Source organism: Mixophyes fleayi, chromosome 2, assembly GCF_038048845.1.
Source record: "Mixophyes fleayi isolate aMixFle1 chromosome 2, aMixFle1.hap1, whole genome shotgun sequence".
Taxonomy (NCBI): Eukaryota; Metazoa; Chordata; class Amphibia; order Anura; family Limnodynastidae; genus Mixophyes; species Mixophyes fleayi.
In genome coordinates this window covers 57706421-57732960 of record NC_134403.1, presented here as the reverse complement: position 1 = coordinate 57732960, position 26540 = coordinate 57706421, and the positions used below count along the sequence as shown (strand labels likewise).

The 26540-nt window shown below is 40.3% G+C and overlaps 1 protein-coding gene across 4 annotated transcripts in view; it reads left to right on the top strand.

Annotated features, from left to right (window-relative positions):
- PROSER1 (proline and serine rich 1) overlaps window positions 1-26540 on the top strand; it is a 47321-nt gene that overhangs the window by 7432 nt on the left and 13349 nt on the right. For 2 of the 4 annotated variants that reach the window (XM_075199029.1, XM_075199028.1), the window contains exons 4-10: window positions 1415-1483; window positions 2494-2588; window positions 10358-10451; window positions 12568-12678; window positions 13795-13875; window positions 14914-14992; window positions 25148-25285. In XM_075199029.1, the coding sequence (XP_075055130.1) occupies window positions 1415-1483; window positions 2494-2588; window positions 10358-10451; window positions 12568-12678; window positions 13795-13875; window positions 14914-14992; window positions 25148-25285 (667 nt within the window). The remainder of the gene's footprint in view (window positions 1-1414; window positions 1484-2493; window positions 2589-10357; window positions 10452-12567; window positions 12679-13794; window positions 13876-14913; window positions 14993-25147; window positions 25286-26540) is intronic. The other 2 variants (XM_075199031.1, XM_075199030.1) reach the window with 1 other exon arrangement.

Genomic DNA, 26540 nt, shown 5'->3' with positions numbered 1-26540 from the left:
CAGACTATGACAGGAGTTAAAATGTTTTTCCAAAAAGGGGGTATGGAGAAAAACTGAGTAAAACCAGAGATAAAAAATATTTACATCAATTTCTCTAAAGGATGTTCTCAAAATGTAAGGTTTTTTTTTAGTATTCACCCCAGGTTTGAGAGCTGTCGCTTTCTATTTGCCATTGTTAATGACTTACTTGTAAGCTGTTATCATGTGTTATAAGCCATATTTATTACAGGAGGGTTCTCTTCACTCATTTCATTAGTTACTGGTATGTTAATTAGTCTGATACATATAGGAAAAATGCCTTTCCCAATGTAAACTCTATCTCGTATATCTAGATTTAAAGTGGGCCTGTCACTTACACAGTGGAAGCTGGTTATTTTTGGGCTGAACCACTATTCCGTCTGTCAGTTAACTAGGAACTAGTGACAACACTAGGCATGAGGCGCTAAGGGCCTGATTCATCTCCCAACGCAATGTCAACGCAACTTGCGTTAAAACAGATGTGACTTGCCTGTAGGCCCGTGTACAAATACAGGTGGATCTGAAGAAACGCTTCCATTTGAATACGAGTATGATTATGCTCCGGCTATAAATTACTTGCTCTATGCAGAAAGACACAACAGACTGCAGGATATGCACATGCATATGTGCAATATAAAGTCCCATCAAAACGTATGCATATAAAACAATATTTTATAAAATTAATTTCCAACTATTAATACTAAACTCATTAATAAATATATATGTTAAATTATATATTTAAAAAAATATTTTATTTTTACATGAAATACATAAATCGTAATGCTCTTAAAGCGTAATATACATGCATTTATTTTTTTCCTGTTTCACTCGATCTTGGCGCGTCCTTAATGTATATTGCCTGCGGGCATCCACCCCCGTTCTACCCTTCAAGCCGTAGGCAGTCGTAAGTGTCATTTGCGTTTGGACATGAATTGGATGCAATTGCTTTCACTGGCGTTATGTCCGTTTCTGAGCAGGTTGCGACATGCAAGAGGATTTACGTCAGACTCTGAATCAGGCCCTAAATGCTGTACGCCTCAGTGATATCTGTAGTCCCTTATAATTTGATAGGCTGCATTGTCATGAATATTCATGAAAGCGACAAAATGGCTGCCTCCACTGTGTAGGTAATGGGTCAGTTTTAAATTGAACTTGTCTGAAGGCTCTGCTTTGCCATTTTATTTATATATTGCATAGTGCATTGTACACTAGGTATGTATGTATAAAGTAAAAGAATCATGTTCCAATGACGGCCCTTTTTGCCTACTAAGCACAAGAAACACAGACTTTCTCCATACAGAGGGTAGCTGAGCTGCACTGGTGCCCTCTAGTGGTCACAGCTGGATCTCTGCGACTGTACGTGGCTCCTCATTACTAACCAGGCTCTCTCTTCTAGGTGGTGGAATTATTGAGATATTTCTCGTGGGCAGAACCTCAGCTGAAGGCAGTGAAAGCTTTGCAGCATGTAAGCATACTCATTATGTGGTAATGTTATCATATCAGTGTATTGATGTTTAGGTGCTATGGTCTTTAATGAACAGAAAGTTGTAATATTAGAGTGATCAGTGATCTCTCTGTATACCTCCACTTTCAATGCAGTGACATATTGGTCATGTAGTGAAAGGGCAGCAGGCATTACCCCTAGTGCCCAAAAAAGGTAGTTTACATGTTAGAACTCAAGTCAGCATATGTATGTTTATGATAGACATAGTTTCATGCCATCCCTCTGCAGGCCGTGGGCAAAGTTAGGGTTTTTGTCTGCTACCTCTTTGCCTAATGTCTGTCACATTTCTCCAACAAAATCACATCTGCCCAATGATGTCACACAGTAGGCCATGCCCCCAAGTTATTGGATTGTGAGCAATTACCGCTTTTTAAGAACTGACAAGATAGCTGTGGGCAGAGATCAATCTATTATGGGGAAAAGAGGACAAACAATGGTATCTTTACTGAATGATCAGCTCTGCAAGCATGCTTACAAGCACCATCATGGAAACTAGTTAATATCCTAGAACAAGAATATATTTTACATTCATCCCTTAATATTTACATTGGACCAATACAAAGGAGAAATAAAATATCGGGTTAGTGTCCCTTTGAACAAGACCACACTACGGCTAGATTAATTTAGCAGAATAATGTATTAAGATCACTAAATGTTTTGCTAGCAACACTGGGAATATATTCTTGAAGTCAGTGATAGTAACATTCAGGGTTCACCTATAATCATGATGAGAAATAATATGTTTTTAAATGGTTGATTCTCAGTCGGTAGGGTAAATAAATAATACAGAATTCATCATTTATGTTAATCACTGTAAAGAGCAGAGTATATTAGTGATATGATCAGTTAGTTTTCTAACAAACACAAGTCATCGTTACTCTGCTTATTTCACAAACCATAACAGCATTTAGGAAAATGTGTAGAAATAATAGTTAATAGTGTTTGTAACATTGTGTGTTTTATTTTGTTAGAAAATGGTAGCGATTCCTGCTGCAAAAGTTGTGAATATACTGAATTGTTTCACGTTTAGTAAAGACAGACTGAGCGCCCTGGAGCTGCTGGCAGTGTAAGTCCTTGCACTTTTTACATTTTATATCTGGATTAACATTTCATTTATAATGTGACTGAAGCTAAATTTACATCCAATTCAGTTTAAAGCTGTACAAATAATTAATTCGATTTTTTTTTAATTTTGTTTTATATGCTTGTCCATATTTCAACCCCTCTCTCCCTATCGTTCCGCTGCTCATGTGTTCAGTATATTATCATTATTGTTGTTGCAAGGCACCACAGTGCTCGGCAGACAGTTAGACAAGCTCCTGTGCAGACCACCCACTGCGAGGCCACACATGTCACAGCCTCAACCGGTATTGTGTCCGTACTGCCTTCCATCTCTCTTCCAGTAGACCGATGAGACACTAACACAATAGGGAGTATTAATCCTTACAGACTTCTTCACATAACAGACATGGATGTGAAAATATAGGACGTCTCCTTATGTCCACAACTATCCTGTTGTATGTTATGAAGTCTGCTTGTTTTCTCTTAGGGATCAATGACCACTATACTGCCTGTGTCTCAGTTCCCTGCCCTGCATTAAAGTACAGTATTTGGCTTGACGTCTTGTGCTTTTCTATGATCACAGACCTCATCAGTGACTTATGATATCCTTATAGTTAACACTGGGGTACTTTATCCCATGCAGATTATACTCTAAATATTGGCAATAGAAAATGGATAGGGGGAATTGATTTGAGCAGCGAGAATATTGTAAGGGGTGTTAGAAGGTTCTTGTATCATTACAAAGTCAAATGACTGTATTATCAGCGGGACAATAACAACAAATGACTGTATTATCAGAGGGACAGTAACACCAAACACCAAAGCCATTAAGTGGTTTGTTGTTTTTTAAACTTGACTTGTATAATTGCAGCACTGTCTATAGAGAATGGTTTGTTTGCTCCCGTATGGTATTAGACCTGTTTGGTAATGATCGCTACAAGTGGGGAGGTGATTATTTCCGCTCATTCAAACTTTCTTTGATAAGAATCTTGGGAGGATTGTGTGTATTCCCCGGCCTCCTTATATTTCCAAACGCAATGTAATGTAATGTACACTATTCGTGCATTATACTGTGGTATGAGAGGGATTTTTAGGTTTATCCGTAGGACAATAACCTCAAACACTTTCCTGTGTTTAATTGTGCCAAGCGCAGGGGAATGTATATACCGGGCATAATTTGATGTTACGGCTCTCCGCAGTCAATGACATTTAGGGAGTTGTCACCTCTTTGCCTGCTTGTCGTATTTTTTGAACCATTCTAGACTTGGCCACATCTTTGTAGCTCCATGTTGCTCTCCCAATGATGTCACGCACATCCCTTGTCATTAGATCACACTCGCACTAATATATTGCACATTGTAAGAGGATTATCACACTTCAATTGTATTGACAAGAGAGCTCTGGTAGACGCAAAACTGATTACGGGGAACAAGTGTAAGTAATGAAACTGTACTAAATGGTCCATTAATAATAAAAGAACCATCATAGAAACTAGGTAAAGTGATATAACATTATTATTATTATTATATAAGTCATCCCTACATTACATTAGACAAATGCAAATGGCAAATATTGTTCTGAGTCCTTTTAAAATCTCAGTTTTAATGCTCTGTTTTAGACTCTGTTCTTTGAAGATCAATTTAATTTTTGCTTTGCATCGCACAGCTCAATTTACTATTTAATGATGTACTTTTATTTTACCAGGGTCTACAGTTCAAGCATATTATTGTTAAAACTGTGATTATTACAGAAAAATTCCCAAAACTCCTAGTTATTAGCCTGTAGTAGTATACAATGGCTCTGTAAAGAGAGGGTCCTATGGACCTACACTAAATAACATGCTGACTAAACGGCATGCTCATGTTTTATGCCCCTGGCCCATTGGTTAAGAATATTCTTAAGTTACTATAGGCAATAAACAGTGGGTGATATTTTAGAGATCTGCACTTACCAGGATGTGAAGCTGTAAAATCCTATGCACCACTTTCTATTTGCACGTTCTGCCATCAACTGTTTTGTCTACCAATCAAAATCCAAGTATGCTGTACCACATGCTCCCCTGGGCTGTCACATAACATAGGGGCGTATACAAATTTAAATAAAGTTTTAGTTTACATGCAGTAGTTTGATGTGTACCCTTTCTTCCCATTCACTGTCCTGCATGGTGCTAGCAGCATCCAGGTTCAGTTTTCTGCAGATTTTATGCCTACTTTCCTGCAGTAAATAATGCCTGCCTTTTCCATTTTTGCATCTTCTTTGACCTTGTTTATTTTGAATGCTTTAATCTATACGACAGGGACCAGAGAATACTGTGTGCCTGTTCTTTCTTCTCAAGAGAGCTGAAAGTTTACTTTAACTGTCATACCTCTGCTATTGTGATCAGTGCTACTATTTCACTGTCCTTGACCAATGTCTCATTTTTTAAATTTAGTATATAATTAATGCAATTATACTATACAAATTCAAACAAACTGGAGTTTTGATTAATAGGAAAACAATTATTATAATTTATTTATAAGGCACCACAAAGGGTATGCAGCACCGTACAATAGGGGACAGAGCAAACCACAAAATTATAAAATAAAAAAACGGCAACTAAAGAAAACGTTGGGGAGAGTGACTACATACTAGACAATTGGCAGAATGGTAACGAGAGGCGGAGTAAAGTTGGGGGTAATAATGCAGGGGAGCATGCCAGCATGGAGCAATCCAGTGCTTGGGTCTGTAGGCTAGATGCTGAGGGTTGGCCATAGAGACTGGGCTGAAGGTTCATCTCAAGAGTGAGGAAAGCAAAAAAGGAAAGAGGTGGAAAAAGCACAAGGAAAGAGGACCCTGCTCATGAGTGCTTACAATCTATAGTAGACGGGCAGACACAAAGGGTGACAATGAATTGGCAGTAAGTGTGTGTGTGATGGGGCATGAGTAAGTAAGGAGGAAGGCTGGTAGGCTTTGGTGAACAGGTGAGTTTTTAGGATACGTTTGGAACCTTGGAGATTAGTGGATAGTCTGATTGGACTAGTGAGTGCATTTCAAAGGTGGGGAGCAATGGGCAAAAGAGAAGAGGTAAGAGGTTAAGGGAGAAGAGGTAAATTTGGGTATCAGTGGCATAGAAGTAGCATTGGAGACCAAAGGAGCTGATAAGATCACCAATGGAAGATGTATATAGGGGGGGAGGAGAACAGGAGGCTGAGAATGAAACTGTGGGGACAACGATGGGTAGGGGAGTAGGAGTCAGAGGTAGAGACAGAGAAGGAGCAGTTTGTAAGGTAGGAGTTAAGCCATTAGAGGATGGTGCCAAGGAGGCCTGTGGAGTGGATGGTTTGTAGTAGGAGACAGTATTCAACAGTATTAAACGCCGCAGAGAGGTCAAGAAGGATTATTAAGGAGATATGACTATTGGGTTTGGCAGTGAGAGGATCATTAGTGACCTTGATGATGGCAGTGGAATGGAGAGAGCAAAAGCCAGAGTTAAGCAGTACAAGGAGGGAGTGAGTGGAGAGGAAAGTGGTGAGGTAGTTGTAGACAAGTCGCTCAAGGAGCTTGGAGATGAAGGGGGATCGTGAGGTAGTTAGAAAGAGAGGGTCAAGGGAGAGTTTTTTTGAGGAAGGGGAGACAAGGGCATATCCATATGGTTGAAAAAGTGGGAGCAGGCAGTAGGAGAGAGAGATCAGGTGAGGTGCAAGGAGATGGGCTTAGGGGGCAGGTGGAAGGGGAAGAGGAGGAGCGAAGAGCACGGACTGCATCACCAGAGATTGGGGTTGAAAGAGGTCAAGGTGGTTGGCGGGAGGAGGTGTGAAAGGACAGGAGGGAGTTGAAGGTGGCGAAAAGGTGGCTGGGAATGTAGAATTGAGAGGAAATAAAAGATTTTAAGTAGGACTGTTCAGAGAGGAATAGGGCAAAGCTCAATGAGGAGAGAATGAATATGGAGTGAAGGATGTCTGCATTTTTTCCTAGTGAAGGTCAAAGGTGCAAGAGCATTTTTGAAAGTAGTGGGTTAATTTAGTATGTTATAGTTGAGGTGGAGACCATCAAAGGCTACGAGTGACAGCTGGCAAAGTGCAATCCAGAGCAGTGGTAAGGGTGTGGTTGTAGAGGGAGACAGCCTGGATAGGGGAGGAAAGGGAGTCCAGAAAGGAGGAGAAGATGGCAGGTTTAAAGGTGTCAAGGTTTCACTTGATGAAGGTAGCCTTGGGAGGTGACTGGGGTACAGAGATGCTAAATGAGAGAAGATGGTGGTTAGAGAGAGGGGCAGTTGGTGAATTCAAAGACATCATAGAGGTGGGAAAAAACAAGATTCAGGGAGTGGCCGCTGCTGTGGAAGGGAGAGGAGGTCCATTGTGAAAGACCAAATGACGACAAGAGTGAGAGAAGTTTTGAGGAGGCCGAGACAGAGGGATTGTCAACTGAAATGTTGAAGGATGAGGGAGAAGGAAGCTCAGTGGAGAGAAATTGGCAGAGCCAGGTGGAAAATTATCAAGGATTTGGGATAAGAGATCATGGGGACATAAGATGACAGAGACGCAAGGGTGAACTGAGTGGAAAAGGCAGATAGAGTGGCCCTTGAAGGAAAGAGAGGACTCGGGAGAAATGACCTGGAAGGTGCAACAGGGGAGAGAAGGACACCCACTCTGCCATCTTGCCAACCATATTTAAAATGGCAATTTAATTAAAAGCAAAACCCGGCGAATTTGCCTTTAATAACAGTGCCATTTTAAATATCAGTGATTTGATGTATCCACTGCTTAATACATTTATCCCCTGGTGTTCCAGAGAGAGCAGGAAAGTGGAATGGAGAGAAGTAAAGAGATGTGGGTGAGATTGCAGGGGTTGCTGGTTCAAAGGGGTGAGCTGGATGAGAAGCAGGGACAGCGACGTGGGGAAAGGGTGGTAATTGGACTGGAAACCTGGATGGCGGGAGGATGACACCAAGTGAGGAGAAAGGAAGGACTGTTTGGAGAAGAGAAGCGGGTGTGCGGAGCTGTAGAGGGATGGTGAGAGAAGATGGGTAGTTGAATCATGAAGGGACAAAGGTGAATGAGCAGGGAAAAGCAAGGTGAGAAGTGAGGGCAGAACAAGAGTACAGATCAGGAGCTAGGGGTGGGAGAGCAGGGCATGGGGGAGAAAAAAAAGGATGGTACGGAGGCAGAGAGGGGGTTGAAAAGGACGGTTATAGGGAGTTATAGTGGGTGGAGGAGGGCAAAGGGAAGGGACGGAGAAAGGAGTGGAGTCGGGGAGCAGGAAGGTGGGACCATGGGTGCTAGAGCGGGTGGAATGGTAGCTGAGTCAGATGAGGCATGACAAAGGCAGTAGTATAAGACAACAGTAGTAAAACAGTGAGAAAAGTGCAGTGATACGATAGCATAGTGGAAATTCAGAGTGGCGGTGGGGGAAAGAGATGCGGAAGGATAGAGGCGCTGGGAACACCATGAAGGCGGAGATGAGGTAAAACAGTGGCATAATAGATGCAGTTAAGATACTACCGTAATGGTAAATAATATATTGAAGTTGTACAGTGGCAATAATAGATGCAGGCAAGATGATAACATTTGCAAATAAAGCAATGGCAGTAAACCAGTGTGGAAACACAGCAATGTAGGGAGTCAAAGGCAGAGTGTGTTGAAAGAAAGGGCAGGAAATAGAATGTCAGTAAGGCAATACCTGAAACAATGAAATGGTACAGTGGCAATAAGAGAGATGCAGATAATCATTACAAACAACAAATAAGCAATAACAGTGGTGAATAAAGCAGTGGCAGTAAAGCAGTGAAGAGACACAGGTAGCGATCTAGTGGTCAGAAAGCCGAAGAGCAAGCAATAGGATAGGGAGACAGAGTGAGGTGAGATAAGAGGGTAGGAATCTGAGAAGGAGCTGAGCAGCTGGATATTACAAGATAAGGGGGTATATTTACTAAACTGGGGGTTTGAATAAGTGGAGATGTTGTCTATATCAACCAATTAGATTCTAGCTATTATTTTGTAGAATGCACTAAATAAATGAAAGCTAGAATCTGATTGGTTGCTATTGGCAACATCTCCACTTTTTCAAACCCGCTGTTTAGTAAATCTAGCCCAATGAGTCTGGTCACATAACTTATGTAAGCTTCATGGGGGTGAAGCTATTGTGAGGGTTGTGGTGAAATCTGACGGGGGTCCAGGCAGAGAGAAATAGGAGTAGCAGTCTCAGGAGCGTATCATATTTCAAGTAACATTAGCACTTTTTCAAATCCATTCAGAAACTAGTATCTAGTACAGACCAGGTATAGATAATTACCTGTGGGTAAAAGAGAGGATGAAGAGATTAGTCACTTCTCATACCCTCTTTGCCAGGTTTAGAGATAACTAAGATGAATTCCCAATTCTGAATTATGCTATACAAATCTTATTATGCTTCACACTGGCTATGCAGCTATACTGGCTTGCAGCCAATACACACAAACTATTAAAACATTCACGACAAACATATTTTGAGTTCTGTTTATTTACTAAAGCATAAACTATAGGTAAATACATCTATAGAAAGTGATGAGTCATACTGCCATACTGTACTATTACCATCACAAACCTGCTGCATAGAAACACTGGTACGTAGATAGGCCGAATGTATCTATGTATGGTAACAGACTGGAGGGTATTCATAATCTGAATATGCAAAAGGAACACTTGAGTTTACAAGTGCTGCTTTTACATTCATATCATGTGATTGCACCTATTAGTCTAAAGCAGTGGTCAGGGAACAGGAGTAATTTACCCCAAATGGGGTAAAAATGAAATTCCTGGGGATAAAGCTGCTGATTCACATGCTGTCAGTTGGATTGTAGACCCCTTTAAATGTGAAATTGCTGTTGTACAAGAAAAGCCTCAAGGGTTGGCAGAGGTACTTCTTGAGCTTCGATGCAATAATGAAGCACATATTGCATTTGAAAACAAAGCAGATCTGTCATATTTTTGGATGTCACCAGCTGCAAAGGCATTCAAAATTGCACATGAGGAGGCAGTCAAAAACTAACTGCCTTTTGCAACAACCTACCTTTGCGAACAAGGATTTTCCACTCTAGCGAAAATAAAAACAATGCAGAGAAATTGATTGGACGCTGAAGATTGTATCCAAATTGCTCTGACATCAAAATGCCCCAATAGTGATGCTCTCGTATCAAAAATGAAGCAACATCATTTCTCCAAAAACTGAAGTTTTGAAGTTGAAGCTTTCAAAGAAATTTTGAATAGATTCAATAAAATTTTGAATTCCAATAATTAATAATATATGATTTCCTTCCTTTCAAATCAAGGGGGTAACGTTGGCGTATCTAAATATATTTAGGGGTAAAAGGTAAAAAAGTTCCCTGACCCCTGGTCTAAAGCATAGTTAGCCAGTATGCTCATACTGAAAGATAGACTGACTAATTGGCACTCCAGACATTACCAGGCATGAAAGAAGTGGCACTTGTGGAGCAATCAGTTACTCCTACACTGTTATGACACTGTTTGTTATTCAAAACTGGTCATTAAAAGAAGTATTGCAGCCATATCTAAGTTTGCATATTTATATAACATATATGCATATAACTTGCTTTAAAAGAGAAAAGAAAAAAAAGGATCCAGTTTGTAAACATGAGCAAAGGAAACCTAATTCAACTGAATTTCAGTTCCAGTATTTATTATTATAAACTATTTTACTATAATATTATTAATTTATTATTCTCCATTATTTTGAGAGGGTTTGTTGGCCCTGATTACTGTAATATAATGTAAATTGCTTTGATATTTCTCTTTTCAGAAATATACTTGATGCTTCAAATTATCGACCAGTTGAAGAACTTTTTAAAATCAACCAAACGGAGAAAAAACGGTGCCGAAGAATCCTAGAACAGGTAGTTATTTTCAGCACATGATAAAGTATGTTTAATTTGGTTAGTGATTTGCTTCTATAAAGCGGATTCATGGCAGGTATGGGATTCATTATCCGGAAACTAGTTATCCGGAAAGTTCCCCAAGCTAGAAAGACAAAAAAGCAAATAACCTTACAGAACAGCTGCAGTTGTCACCTATGGTAATTGTACGGAGCAATAATGTAATGAGTGAAGATAAGGCAGACATGGAAGGGCTACAGGGCAGTAAGGCAGACATGGAAGGGTGCAAGGGCGGTAAGGCAGACATGGAAGGGTGCAAGGGCGGTAAGGGAGACATGGAAGGGTGCAAGGGCAGTAAGGCAGACATGGAATGGCCGGGAAGGCAGTAAGGCAGACATGGAATGGCCGCGAGGAGAGTAAGGCAGACATGGAGGGGCCGCGAGTTGAAGTGAGGCAGACATGGAGGGCCACGAGTTGAAGTGAGGCAGACATGGAAGGGCCGCGAGGGCAGTAAGGCAGACATGGAAGGGTCGCGAGGGCAGTAAGGCAGACATGGAAGGGTCGCGAGGGCAGTAAGCCAGACATGGAAGGGCCGCGAGGGCTGTAAGGCAGACATGGAAGGGCCGCAAGGGGAGTAAGGCAGACATGGAGGGGCCGCGAGGTGAAGTGAGGCAGACATGGAAGGGCCGCGAGGGCAGTAAGGCAGACATGGAAGGGCCGCAAGGGGAGTAAGGCAGACATGGAGGGGCCGCGAGGTGAAGTGAGGCAGACATGGAATGGGGTGAGAGCAGACATGGAAGGTCGCAGGGGCAGTAAGGCAGACATGGAAGGGCCGAGAGGGCAGTAAGGCAGACATGGAAGGGGCGCAAGGGCAGTAAGGCAGACATGGAGGAGCCGCGAGGGAAGTGAGGCAGGCATGGAATGGGAAGAGGGCAGACATGGAAGGGTGCGGGGGCAGTAAGGCAGACATGAGAGGGTGCGAGGGCAGTAAGGCAGACATGGAAGGGCTGCAAGGGCAGTAAGGCCGACATGGAGGGGCCGCGAGGGAAGTGAGGCAGACATGGAATGGGGTGAGGGCAGTAAGGCAGACATGGAAGAGCACGGGGCAGTAAGGCAGACATGAGAGGGTGCGAGGGCAGTAAGGCAGACATGGAAGAGCGGCGAGGGCAGTAAGGGAGACATGGAAGGACGTGTGATTTCTGCAGAATCTAATTTAGGATGTCAGCGGGACAATAGGAGTTATAGAAGGTTCTCGATCGTTTTCTAAATGTATGCTTTAATATAAGTTTTGCATAATGTGCTTTCTACTTGGTGTTTGAGTTGATTTGCTGGTAGTTTAATTGCAAGATGTTGGAAATTCCAGAACTGAATTTAATATACAAACAGCAAAATATGTGGGTGTGGAATACACTTTGTGCATTATAAAGTGCCCCAGAAAAAACACTCTGTTGCTCCTGTTGTGGTTTTCGGGGAGCGGCTGGGACATGGTAGAATGAGCAGAGACATTCACTGGAAGTCTAACTACAGACACTACCTTCATCTCTCGGCAATTACAGCTCAGTTTAGCCTCATTTATGTCTCAAACTACATCTATCACATCTACATCTAAACACTGTTGTGTGTTTGAATGTTATTATTACATTGGTTGAAATGCGCCTAGATATGTATTTGTCCACATAAAATGGCCCTGGAGTGTGGATCTCATTGTAAGTAAAGGCATAGGCTTGGTTTATACACATCAGTGGAAGTGGTGGAAACCAGGTCATTTTGCAGTGGAAAAACTGCTTTGAAGCCCTCTGGTAAATAATGTGGCCGCAAAATGAAATCGTGTTGTTGCATGTGGAGCATAACAAGAAGTATTGTTGCACTGAGCTTGCGCTCGGCCAGGAATGCTCCCACCAACTCCTTAGAAGACAGGCAATGATGTGACCCCACAGATGTAAAGGAGCAAACATTAACCATGTGATGTCACAAGGAATCACACAGTGGTCCTTCTGTCTATCACTTTTTTAAATATAACTTTAATGTCCCTTATTTTTACATGCGTAAATCAATTTTGCTGCATTCATTGTAACAAGTGTGTGTTGTGTTTTGCACTTTAATGTAAAGAATATTTCTATTGGTGTTTTTCCTTTAGGCTGCAAAGAGTGGCTGCAAAGCCCCCAATGCTATGATTTCTTCATGTGGGATGATCCCTGGAAATCCGTACCCTAAGGGTAGACCCAGTCGCATCAATGGAATATTCCCGGTAAGAATATGGTCTTTCTGCTGGGACTCTTAATTCTCCACTATATCTTTTTCTTTTCTTTGCCTACTCCCAACTAAACTACCAGTGACCCATGCTAGGGAATACCCCACCGTTTATGTATCTTCCTGCCCTAATCTGACTGTGAGCTGTCTTGTCTAATCCGTTTCAGTTAACACCATGTGTAAAAATTCTACTAGGCTAGTTTGCTTCAGTCATGGGATGACACAAGAGTGGCATTTGGGAAAATAAACTCTCCTTTAAAAAAACATTATGTGAAAAATGACTAAATAAACGACAAACCCCCCAAGGAACCTGTTACCTTAAGCCCGGAGCTGGTTAGCGCCACATTCTGCTAATGAATCCATTCAAAGCTCTTCAGAATTTTAGGTGAAAACATAGACATGCTTCAGTCATAAAGGCATTTTTATAATAACCATTTTGACCTTGTGCCTGAGATTTGTCCAGCCCTCATGGCTGATCCTAAAAGATGCAGATAAAATATGACAAATATTGATTTTTATAGATGTATGAACTTAAAATATATATTAAATATGTTTAGATTGGGCTAATGTGCACATATAACCTTGTAATATTTAACTATAAGCTAAATAACAACTGTCCCCACATGATTGTTATTTATTTATATAATAATAATTCCCATGTTGTATAAAGTGGATATTTGATAGAACACTATTTTTTTTTCCATGCACTTTTTGTCAGTTATTCAACATATATTTATGTTAGAGATTTTTTTCTGTTTTCAGATTGTCTGTAAATCAATCTGGAGCCTAATGTTCAGATTTCAATTAATAATGGGTACTATGTAATGTTATTTACTGTAATGTTGTGTCAAGTCTATTACTGGTAATTAATATAGAGATTGTTTAAGTATAATTAGTTCATCAGATTATAGCACAGACAGTGAATCATCATGATGTGTTCTTATCCTCATGGCATGACAACCATATGTCTGGGGTTTGGCCCTTAGGTTGGGAACCGCTGATTTATATAGATGGATGTTTATTAACTTTATTAAGAGCCCAGACCAAAGGATGTCAAAAAAATGAATCTGTAAACATAAGTACATAGAACAAACGGTTTCCACCTTTTTCATAGGGAACACCAATGAAAAAAGACGGAGAAGAGACGAACGAAGGGAAAGGAATTGCAGCCAGAATTCTTGGGCCATGTAAACCGGTATGTATCCCAACATCTCATTTCTGGTTCACTTTTACAGTTTTCATAGAATATCCTCCTAACACTACCAAGCAGACACTTGTTAATAGGTTATATATATTATTAAAGTTATTTCATCGTTTTCCAATAATCATTGTCTAAGTGATTTGTGTGGTTCCAAAGCACAAGCAATTTATTTAGCAAAAGTATAACAGTTCAATAAATAAGTACAGCCGATATATACGCTGCGCGGTGCTGCGCTCTGCTGGATCCAGCAATACAGTCATTCAGTCCTGAGTTCTTAGGTCATAGTGACTGAATGCTGGTCCCAGGGATCAATATATATACATTTGGTGTTACAGTAAATACTATACAGATGACTTGGCATGTTTCCATAGGTTCAGGCTTCAGGAAGGTCCAGTGTAATGCAGTCCATAGGTCAGTTCAAACGACACCCTCCAGAGGTGGGGGTTAACCTTCCAAGGGTGGGGGTCAGCTCTCCAGAAGATGCATACTTAATTTTCCCGCCAAGAACTAGTTCAAACTGGTTTATTAGCATTACACAGACAATATCATTCTAATCATTTATTCTCTATCATCCATAACTAGCATACACAAGGAGCGATCCTTTCGGCGATAGAACCGGACGTTTGCAAATAAATAGGGGATTAGAGTGATACCAGACATGATATGTTTCCTGTGACCTGAACCTTAGATCTCACTAACGTGTACATATAACCTTATAGTTTTCAACTTTAAACTAAATAACAACTGTTCATAAACAACTGTGGATTGGAACTATTATAAAAATGAACTATATACATGTAAATGTGCAAGTGCGAGTGTATGCGTCCGTTATTTATCGTGCGATTGTGCCATGACATGTGGCGTACTGATCACAATCGCACGGTAAAACAATATAAATCAATATACTTTCTTTCATCCAATTATTCGACTTTGACAATATATTTTAGAGTGTGTGTGTGTGTGTGTGTGTATACAGATATATAACATAAATAACATATATATAGAATAACATATTTCTTCTTCTCTATACAGCCTCCTTCTACATATAATCCACACAAGCCTGTGCCGTACCCAATACCACCATGTCGGCCTCACCCAACTATTGCTCCAAGTAAGATTGACTTTGTCCATTATTTTATGTGTAAGACATAGTTCAATGCAGATAAATCTAATGGAAGATCTATATACCGTACTGTGTCATACTAACCCAACGAAACATACAATCTGTAGTGTTTCCTTTCTATTAATTCTTTTAATCTCTTTTTATTACTCTATTGTTTATCTTAATCAATATTAATATCTCTAAACATGTGGATTAGACCTTTGACTCATTGCCTTCCTCTTCTCCTCGTCATATTTTCCACCTTCTCTATGTAAGTGTTCCTTATTACATACCCCCTCATCAGCATGTACACCGACCAGCCACAACAATACAACAACTGACAAGTAATATTGATAATCTCGCTACAATAGCACCTGTCAAGGAGTGGAATATATTGGGCAGTAGTCAGTTCTTGAAGTTGATGTGTTGGTAGCAGGAAAAATGGGCAAGAGTAAGAATCCAAGCGACTCTGACAAGAGCCAAATTGTGATGGCTAGACGACCGAGTCAGAACATCTCCAAAACGGCAGGACCTGTGGGGAGTTCCCGGAATGCAGTGGTTAGTACCTACCAAAAGTGGTTCAAGGAAGGACAACCGGGGATGACAGGGACATGGGCGCACAAGGCTCACTGATGCGCATGGCGAAGGTGAGACTATCACAGAAGAGCTACTGTAGCACAAATTGCTGAAAAGTTAATGCTGTCTATGATAGAAGATGTCATAAAACACAGTACTCCACAGCTTGCTGCATATGGGCCTGTGTAGCCGCATACTGGTCAGAGTGTCCATACTGACCCCTGTCCACCACTGAAGTCGCTTGAAATGGGCACGTGGCCACCAGAACTACATCATGGAGCAATTTTGTTTTTGCATCATGTGGACGGCCGGGTTTCTGTGCGCCATTTACCTGGGGAAGAGATGGCACCACAATGCACACTGGGATGAAGGCAAGGCGGCGGAGGCAATGTGATGCTTTGTGCAATGTACTCCTGGGAAACCATGGGTCAGGGCATTCATGTGAATGACACGTATCATCTGCCCAAACATTGTTGCAGACCAAGTACACCCCTTCATGGCAACGTTATTCCCTGATGGCAGTGGCCTCTTCATCAGGATAATACGCCCTGCCACACTGCAATAATTGTTCAAGAATGGTTTGAGGAAGATGACAAAGAGTACAAGGTGTTGACTTTGTGTCCAAATTCCCCACATCTCAATCTGATTGAGCATCTGTGGGATGTGCTGGAAAACAAGTCCGAGCGGTGGAGGCCGCACCTCGCAGCTTACAGGGGTTAAAGGAGTTGCTGCTAACATCTTGGTGACAGATCACAGCTGTTCTGGGGGCACGAGGGAAACCTATACAATATTAGGAAGGTAGTTTTAATGTTGTGGCTGAACGGTGTATGTCTTACTCTGAGTGCAGCTCATAATTTGCTCCTCTTGTTTCTGTTTCCTCATAACACTCCTTTAATAACATGGTTCTGACATTGTTTTAAACAACTGGTTACATTACAGCACTTTGTTGTTAAATACAAGGGCACATAAGACTTTTTATTGGAGACTAGTTACTTATATTAGCATTTGATTTTATTTGTTTTCAACCCAAACCTTATTCTATATATTTTACCACAATGCCTCCCATTTACTTTCATCCTGTTTGCTTAAGGCCTATGTCACCAACTCCCACATGCAAGAATCTATGAGGATATTGTTTACTTACATAATTAATAGACGCTAATGTGTGAGTCCAGTGCTGATCCCCACCCCAGTGACTGGTGTGTGTTGTAGTCCACTCTCTGTAAAACTCCCTCCTCCCTCTACTGTTATCTGTGGAGTGTTCTGAAACCCCCAATTCTCATGTAATCTGTTCATTTCCATAGTGTTTTGTTCTTATAAAGCTTCCTGTCGTTTTCTTTTGTTGACACATCTCAGCTCTGGTATCACTTTTACTACTGTTTTCTAAGGCGCATTTTACTAGGGTCAGAGCACTTCTTGTTATCCGTCCTCATCTTCTGTTCATCTGTATGTACCTTTGTTTGGATGGATTTAGATCAACTTGTAGACAGTTATCAGAATGTTCACAGCCGCACTGCATATATCACAGTATGATTGTGCTGATCTTGTTTTACAATGTTAGTGAACACAGTTGTATATGTGACAGAAGCGGTGTCATAATGTTATGAGGAAGTGAATGAAGGTAATCGGGAAACGTCAGACTGAGGGGTGTATTTATCAAGACCTCTCTGTTAAGAAGATTTTCTATTGCAGCTTATTGGAGCTATAGACAATGTTCTATGGGCAATTTATCAAAAAAATATCACCAAGGTAACTGATCAGTGCTCAGTGGCACTGGCGATCCGGAAAGATTTGGTAAAAGCAAATTAGAATTCTGAAACAACAAAAACAATTTACAAAATGAAAATAAATAATATTTAAAAGAATAAAAATGCTTTATTTTAATTATTAAGCTTTTTATTTCTTGTTCTGTCCCCCAATTAACAACATCGTAAGCTGGCATTAGCAATCGGAGGACATGGGGCTTTGATAAATCGAAAACACGATTTATGTCATAACCAACTGCTGAAAAGATCGTTACTCTGTAAACACTATGGAGATCTGCCTACACTGCTGGTCATGAGTGCATGTGCACTTCAGAATTTGCCCGACATCGTTGATAGTGATTTTTAGTCATTTTATAAAATCAAATCAAATGATTTGATGAGCTTTGGTACGATAAAACATGATAGTGAGAGCATACAACTAAAGCATTATTGGACCTAACAGTTTATCATGTGATTGGATGATAAAACCTTTAGGGGCGTATTCAATTGCTAAAAAAGTCCCACGGCGTTAAAACTAGTACAGTTAATACGGTAAAATCTAGCTAGACTTCAGCTCGCGGCTCAGGGAGCTGCGAGCTGAAATCCAGCGAGTAAATTCCCGTATTAACTGTTTTTCCCGCACACGATTACTGTTATTACGGTAATCGTGCGCGGACCGCGGGATTTTCGGCGTTTCCGCCGACAATTGAATATGCCCCATGGTGTGTAATTCCGCTTTAGACAATGAAATCTGTCAATAGATGTTGCCGGATTGAAGTGGTGGTAGATACTATTCCCATTAAAGGACACTTTAGCCTGACACTTTTTGTGTGAAATGACTGAGAGAGAGCATTAGCGTGCATTCAGCTGTATAGCAAATTAATACAACATCTCAAGGTCTGTCAAGTTTCAAGGAGTTACATATATTACAGCGTTGTGGAATTAGTGGCGCTATATAAATAGCTGATGATAATGATGATTTGTGGTTGTTATTAGTAGCACTTTTATATAATACAATTTGCAATATAAGTTTAGTGGTCTTTTTAATACACTATGTTCCCAATTCAAGACTGCTTTAAAGTGGCTAAAAATATCTAAATAATTGTGTTCTTAAATGGACAGGAGGGATTTTTGAAAGTAAAATGTTTAATATTTTATTATCTTTGCAACTAAATGCACATTGTAATAGGAATGTCGAGAATGAGTGTGGCAATTTGGCAGAACTGTGTACATCCCTATCTACATACAATATATAAATCCAAAGCTTATATTGTTACTTTTTATCTATTGCAGAATAGTTAATGTTGACCTTCTCCAGAGGTGAAATTATAGCAGATATATATATAGATAGACAGATATATATAGTTAGAGAGATATATATAGTTAGATAGATAGTCATAGATAGAGATATATATAGTTAGACATATATATATATATACATATATATATATATATATATATATATATATATATATATATATATATCATCGTTTCATGCTCCAGAGAAAGCCACCCTCAGAAATATGTACCCTCTCTCCCTTACAAACTTATACATTTTTATTTCTGAAGTTTCTGAGACTTTTTGTACTCTATATATATATATATATATATATATATATATATATATGAGAGAGGGGTAGATAGAGATATATAGATATGTATATATATATATATATATATATATATATATATATATATATGTACGTATGCATATATTATATATTCAAAAGTCTCAGAAACTTCAGAAATAAAAATGTATAAGTTTGTAAAGGAGAGGAGGTACATATTTCTGAGGGTGACTTTCTCTGGAGCATGAAATGATGATGGCAGTTTGCTCTTCATTTTTTCAATTTGTGACATTTTAGTGGGGCTTACTGCAGTGATGGGTGAGAGGCCGCCTCTGCACATTCCTATGTTATGCTCTGTCAGTCCTTTTCTGTGCTTTATGCCCCTGAGCTTGGCTTGTGGCCCCAGCTGTTATTCTGATATTCAGGTAATATGCCACCTCTTTGAATATTAGAGTGCAGCACATGTGGGTATTGCCCATCACTGCCCTAGTGGGTACTTAAATGTTTTTGGTGTTGTGTCCAGCAAATTGATATTGCAAATGTGTTGTACAACTACAAATAGAGATGGTTCCTTAAAAAGAAATGGGTCACAGGATAGTGCTGCATTATTTAATTCATATAAATTTAAAGGGTGATAGAACCTAGATAAGATGTGGAACAAACAATCATGTAACTAGGTAATCACTATGTTGTTTTCCCAGACATTCCCTTACTTGCTTGTCCATTAGCGCCACCCTCCAGGTGTAGAACGGGCAATTTGCTGACTGAGCTAGCTGAATCTAACCCTTCTTACAGATTGGTGTCGTTTGTGCATTGTGTTTGCACGAAGTACAGCCACTCCCAACGTGTCTATTCAGAGGTCAGCTTTAGTCAGAGACAAGTCTGACCTATGATGAAATGCATTGGGAGAGGCTGTACTCTGTGCATGTGCAGATGGCTCCAGATTGAATGTACCAGTAATGGACTAAAAGCAGGCAAGCAAAAAGTGGTTTATGTGCTTTTTGTTTTTTATGTTGTTTTTTTTTGTTAAGAAGAAACGTTTATATTCTTTACTAAATAAGGTTGAGCGCACACAGCCTTTAATCCTGTCTCCATTCCATACTGTTGCTGACATCAAACGAAGGAGAAATGACAACTCACTTGACCGTCATGTGCACTGCAATGGCATCTCCTCATAGGGAGCAGTGTTGTCCATGTGACTTTCATCTTTCCTCCATTCACCTGTCAAAGAAGGAATGGAAGATGGAGTTACCTAATGGCTGCGTGCACGTGATTTTGTCAGGACAAGCATATATCTCTCTGAGGTTTAGGAATATATTTTGTAATGTAGTATGTCATGATAAAGTACAGAGGCAGAACAATGGTCTCATGGTGTGTTGAAGCATTGTTATATGCTTCTGTAGAATGCAAACCTGATTCTCTTTAATACCCCATTCATACTGCACCAAAATCCCGGGTTTTTGCCGGGGCGAGCTCAAACGATCCGGGTCTTGGTGCAGTATGAATGGTACAAGTCAAAAATCCCGGGTCTAAAAACCAGGGTCTTCAACCCGGGATTTATCGAGGGGTAATTCCCGGGTCGGACCCGGGTTGCCTGCACTATGAATGGTGCAACCCGGGTTTTTCAACCCAGGTTGCACAGAAAACAAGCTGATTGGCTGTCTGCCTGTCTCTGGAGGATGATGTCATCGGTGGGAGCCCGTGGAAGATTCGAGAAGGAGTTTAGGAGAAATGGTGGATGGTGGAGTGCAGATCAAGCTGAAGCAGAATCGGAGTTTGTTGGAGAAAATTGCTTTTATTTCAATAAACAATCACCACCCACTTTTGCATCATCTTTATGCGTCAAAAAACCAGTCACCTTTCAATGACATCACCATTTTTCAGCCAATGAAAACTGCTCTGGTGATGACTCCCACAAATTGCCAGGGCACAGACTTGTGCAGTATGAATGGGGTCAACCCGGGAAATTCCCGGGTCCGAGGTGCAGTATGAATGGTGTTTCTGAGCTGGGACGCAAAAACCCGGCTTGAAAAACCCGGGATATTGCCAGGGCGGCAGTATGAAACCGGTATTAGTAACGTCATAGGCTGTAGGGTTGGTTGGCTAGTTCAAATTAACATAAAAGGCAAAGAAGCTCAGATTTAACAATAGGCCTGAAGAGTAATGATGGCGGTAATAATCTGTGTGAATTTAGGTTGTTATAAATTACTTCCTCTTTGGGGGTCGTCATTGCCACAGAGCTATACTGTATGTCATAGACATCATAGTTGTCCTTAAGTATTTAAAACACAAGGTAGACATAGCTGATATTTTTAAAAACATATCAGTAACTAAATTCACACAATACAGAGGCTATATAAATTGCATTTTCTAATTTTTATTCTTATATCTAAATCTAAATGCATTTATTATGGAATGTTTACCACTGATTAACACACATTATTTTGTAATGTGAAATAAACCATTAATAAAAACAACTCTGCCAACTTTCTTAAGTACAAATAAAAATCAGACATTCACTGAGTACATAAATATTCACCCTCTTTACTAAAATCTACCCAAAACTATAAGTTGTCTTCAGGAATCGCATAAGTAATTGATTGCAATCCACGTGTGTGCAATTGAAGATTTTCAATTGACTTAATCTGCCTGTCATAGGTCCCACAGTTGGTTAGTACATTTCCAAGCAGGAGCTTCATCATGAATATTAAACAACATTCAAAAGTACTGGCAAGTACATCTTTATGAAATGGAAACAATATGGCACAAGTGTGAATTTGGCTAGTAGAGGACATCCTCTGAAACTGAGCTTCTATACAAGAAGGGCACTTTTTAGGGAGGCCACCAAGATTCTTACTAAACTATGACAGGGTTACAGTCTTCCATGGCCGAGATGAAAGAAACTGTCCATGGGACAACAATAGGCCACGTCATAAATCTGTGCTTTACAAGAGGGTGGCAAAAAGAAAACCATTGTTGGAGAAACCGCACATGAAATCTTATCAACAGTGTGCCAGAAAGCACTTGGAAAACCTTCATTCAAAGTGGAGGAAGATTCTTTGGTCTAAAAAGACCAAGATTTAACTTTTTGATCTCATAATTAGTCGCAGTGTTTGGTGCTATCTTAAGACTCTGCAGTATCCCAAGAAGACCATTCCAGCCATTAAGCCTGGTGGTGGGAGTGTAATGCTATGAGCATGTTTCTGTGCTCCAGGGCCTGGAAGCTTTTCAAAGAAGTTATCCTACAGTTTCACCAACCAGATGGAACTCAAGCAGTATTGCAAAATAGTGTGTGAAAAAACTGCTGTGTCCAGATGAGCCAGGCAGGTAGGGACTTAGGGGTATATTTACTAAACTGTGGATTAGTAGAGTTGCCTACAGCAACCAATCAGATTTTAGTTATCATTTATTTAGTACAGTCTACAAAATGACAGTTAGAATCTGATTGGTTGCTATCGGCAACATCTCCACTTTTTCAAATTCGCAGTTTAGTAGATATACCCTGTAGAATCCAATTTCCGATAAAGTTAAATGTTTTTCCTGTATGCAATCAAAAGTAAACCTTATCTATTAATAAAGTTTAAATATCCAATTTAATTTGTGCAGTTAAAAAATACATTAATTAGATATATATACAGTTGAAGGTGCCTCCATTCCTTCAAACATTTCTTCACCTACTCCACCTACCTCATTGAGATCAGATTCATACTCAAACAGAAGCCAACACTTCTGTGCTTTCGTTGTGTAATTAAGAATACGTTGCCTGAACTGTAAATTTCTTTTACCCTTTAATCCTTATATTCAACTAGGTGTTGCTCCACCCATAGCTGCTGCTGTCCCCATAATGGTTGCAAGCAGTGTCGAACTGGGGCATGAAGGGCCCACCGGGGGAATGCAGTTATAGGGGCCCACTATATTGGGGTGTGGCCAGTCAAGGGGGTGTGGTCAGCCCATGGAGAATAACTTATAGCACTATGGTGTGGTCCTTACAGGACAAAGTGGACATTGCAAATTAGGCGAGTTTCACATGTATCATGTACACAAAACTATAGATAAGTCCGTGGCAGATGCTTTTCAGGAGCTTGCTGTGGCCTGGTAGCATTGAGTTCCTGACAAACCCGACATTGATTTATTCCATTTGCAGCATAATCATGAAAACCTTTTGCCCACCATTTGTGATTTAAAGCTCTTTTCTCTCTGTTCCATGGACATTGCCATGGAACAGAGAGGGCAGGAAATATGGATTTGGGAACTAACAGTCTGTGGCCAAAAGACCAGAGAGATGCGTGTTGTGAGCACCAGCAGTGGAGAGAGTTATCTTGGGCTTGAAAGGAGAGAAAAATCAATGGGGATGGGGGAAAATGAGGAGAGCAAACATGATAGGCAGAGATAACTACATGTGAAGTGATGACAGTTTTATCTGTTGTATCTGCAAAATAATTTTGTAAAGATATAGGATCTTGTTCTGCAGTGTGGACTATACAACTGCAAACTTAGTAGGCAACATAGTAGCATCAAGCAATCATACAATAAAGTATTTATGTTGTATTTCAGACCTGAGAAAGTGAGGAATCCATGTGGCAAAATTGTTATAACAGCTACAGTATATGCTGAGTCGGTATAGCTATTAACCTCATAGCTCTCAGCTCAAGAGGAATGGCAAGGACTGTTAGTTTAGCAGCTTATGAAGTTTTTGAATGTGATAGAACGGAAGCATGTAGCACATATCCTGCACCATTTACCACTGAGCAACCCGCAAGATTGGGAACGCACTGAGTCACTACTTACCTGTGACCGTCAAAAACTCTGGCATCCTGCTCCTCTGGGCAGCAGCGGCTAGTGATAACAGGAAGGCAGCCACAGCAGGACTCCTCCTTCCTTGCTGAAGTGAAAAACACACTACCGCGCAGGTACAGAGAGCCCAGACACGGCTCTCTACACCTGTGCGGTACTGTGTTTACTGCTGACATCGCCAGTCATGTGCTCCCTGTAAGTTCTGCCCTAACAGCGGAGGGGGCGGAGCTTCAACGCGCCGGGCCTACCGGTGGATAGCCCGGCTGCCCAGCAGGCCAGTCCGAGGCTGGTTGCAAGGGTTACTATCTTTATACAAAGTCTTATTACTGCAAAAATAAATTGTCAAATCGGTGCTCCACTCAGTATGCAGCCGTGTATATAACTCCAAGCAACCACTTATACTTGCGTTATCATGTTCACATACAAAAAAATTGTTATATACCTATGGCACTTACTTTCTTGCACTGAAAACGTTGTTCTAGAAGATCTTACCAGGAACAATGCAACGAACCTTCCTACAACATAAAACTTATAATGGTGTAGTATGTCTATTACATTGTAAAACAACTTTATAAGAAAAAATCATAGGTTCTATAGTCCCGTGCTAAATTTTGATCAGCAAACAATACGGACACCCGTGTCTTCTTTATATTGCAGCACCCTTTCGGATGTATGCTTACTCTGTTTCAAATGAAGTCTCGCCCATAAAAATCTGATGAGTGTTCCTTATCCGTTAGCCTCATACTCCTCGTATTCGGAAATCCACACTCCAAGAAAAAAAACAAAGGAAGCGATCTAGCGCATTACCCTTTAATACATTCTAATACACTTCTATTAAAAACATAAAAATGGTAAAAATGGACTCGTACCGGGGGACGGATAACAATTGGCAATCAAATGTCTTTATCCAAAGATCTCTTTGTCGCTGCAACGTTCTCGCCTCACCCACGGTTGTAGTCTGTAAAACCAACGCGTTTCAACTCTTAATATGAGTCTTTTTCAAGGTTATGGTAGTTATAAAGCACTAACTTTTTTAATAGCGCTGTACAATTTGTAAGAGGTACACAGATTTTGCATACCAATACAAACCAAAACAAATGGGTGTCGAGGGCTCTGATGGTGAGAACTTCTAGAATCTATAAAGATAGTCCAGTAGAGTTAAACTTATTAAGAATTTTGTAATTATTATTACTATAATTTTTTGCCCCACCATGATGCATAATCTGCATGTTCCAGATATCATTGTGAACCTTTTGCATGCTGCCTGTGTGTCACATAACAGGACAACGAGGAAGGGGGAAGGCAAATCTCCATCATCCCGTAACCACGTAGGAAACAACATGCAACGCAATACCAATACAATTTTTTAATTATTTTTGTATTGAAGCCTAGAACAGTTTTACTGTACGGAATGCAGAGCATTCAGAGAAATAAATTGTATCGGGGCTCTGTTTTGTGTTTCTTGCTTTTCTATCTTTTAGATTGCTATGGGAAGACGGTAAAGAAGGAACAGTCAAACTTAAATACCTCTGGAGAAGGTCAAAGTTTATCTGAAGGGGAAGGGGCAACAACCCATAGCACGAGTTGTCGGGATTGGGCTAAGAAAAACGAGAATTACAGTAACTAAATTTTTCTATTTTCTGCAAATTTTATTTTTTTTGCACAACAGCCGATACTGTAAACAAGCGAATATTGACAGAAGTGAGCTTAGTGTGCTATTGAAGCAATATGGTTTCCAAATTGCTAGTGCGCCAACACTTTTGAAACTCAGGATTGAAGCCTGGAGAAGTTTCTTTTTTTGTTTTTAGTTTTCAGTTGTTTTCTTATAAATAGAACTGTAATCTTCTTGTTCCTTTCAAGCATTTATCAGTTACAACGCAGTCATTTCTAGGCATATTTATATTTTATGTTTAGGCTTATTTACTAACATTATGATGTGCTGTAAACTATATCAGAGGGCTAAAAAAAAAAAAAGCACATCACCCCTCTTTACACAATGCCATTACCTATTTCTGTTGTGTTGTTTTGTATTAATTGTATTACAACAGTAATGACCACTAACATATCATGGTATGGCTGGCAGTTTTGCTAGTCTCTCATTTGTGCAGGAGAACTTTATATCATGCCCACAGATGGAGCACTTCTATTTTAGATGTACAGTACGGTGGAGCATCTGCCTCACGCTACGCCAATCACACTGTTCGTCTCTTAAATACCCGCACTCTTTCTGCCTAGTTAGTGCGGCGCAATCTGGCTTCTTCCCAGTACTCTAGGAAGTGCTTGATTGCTTCATCAGTTTAAAACAGTTCTTCATCCATATGTCATATAATTAGGTTTATGAATAGACAGAAATGTAATAATGAATTAATTAGTTTATAATCGAAACTTGTAATACATAATAACTGTACTTTTTATTAATATCTTAGCTTATTTAGAGCACTTGATGTAGGCGGTGCTTTAGAATAAGATTAGAGATAGACGAAGATTTGTGAGGGGAAGAAAGATTGAGACGGCCACAGCCTTGAGCCATCCACATACGATGCAGTGTGGCTGACCATATACAGTAAGTGAGCAGCATGTTCACACACTCGGATGGCCAAGCTGAGTTCATCTGCCATGCTGAACAACCAGACTCATATGCGTACCATCAGCTCTAGCTCCCGTGGATGTCATCATTTGACCCACTTTTCTGCCACACCCTATCAAAATCCGTTTTGAATGACTAGCCCACACAATGTACAACCAAACTGACCAACTAAAATCACACTAGATTTGGCCAATGCATTGGGAAACAAATACATTAATTGATAAAGCAATAACCCCGTATGGTAGTAGGATGAACTTTCAAGGCAGTGGTGTAAATTGACTGTGAAA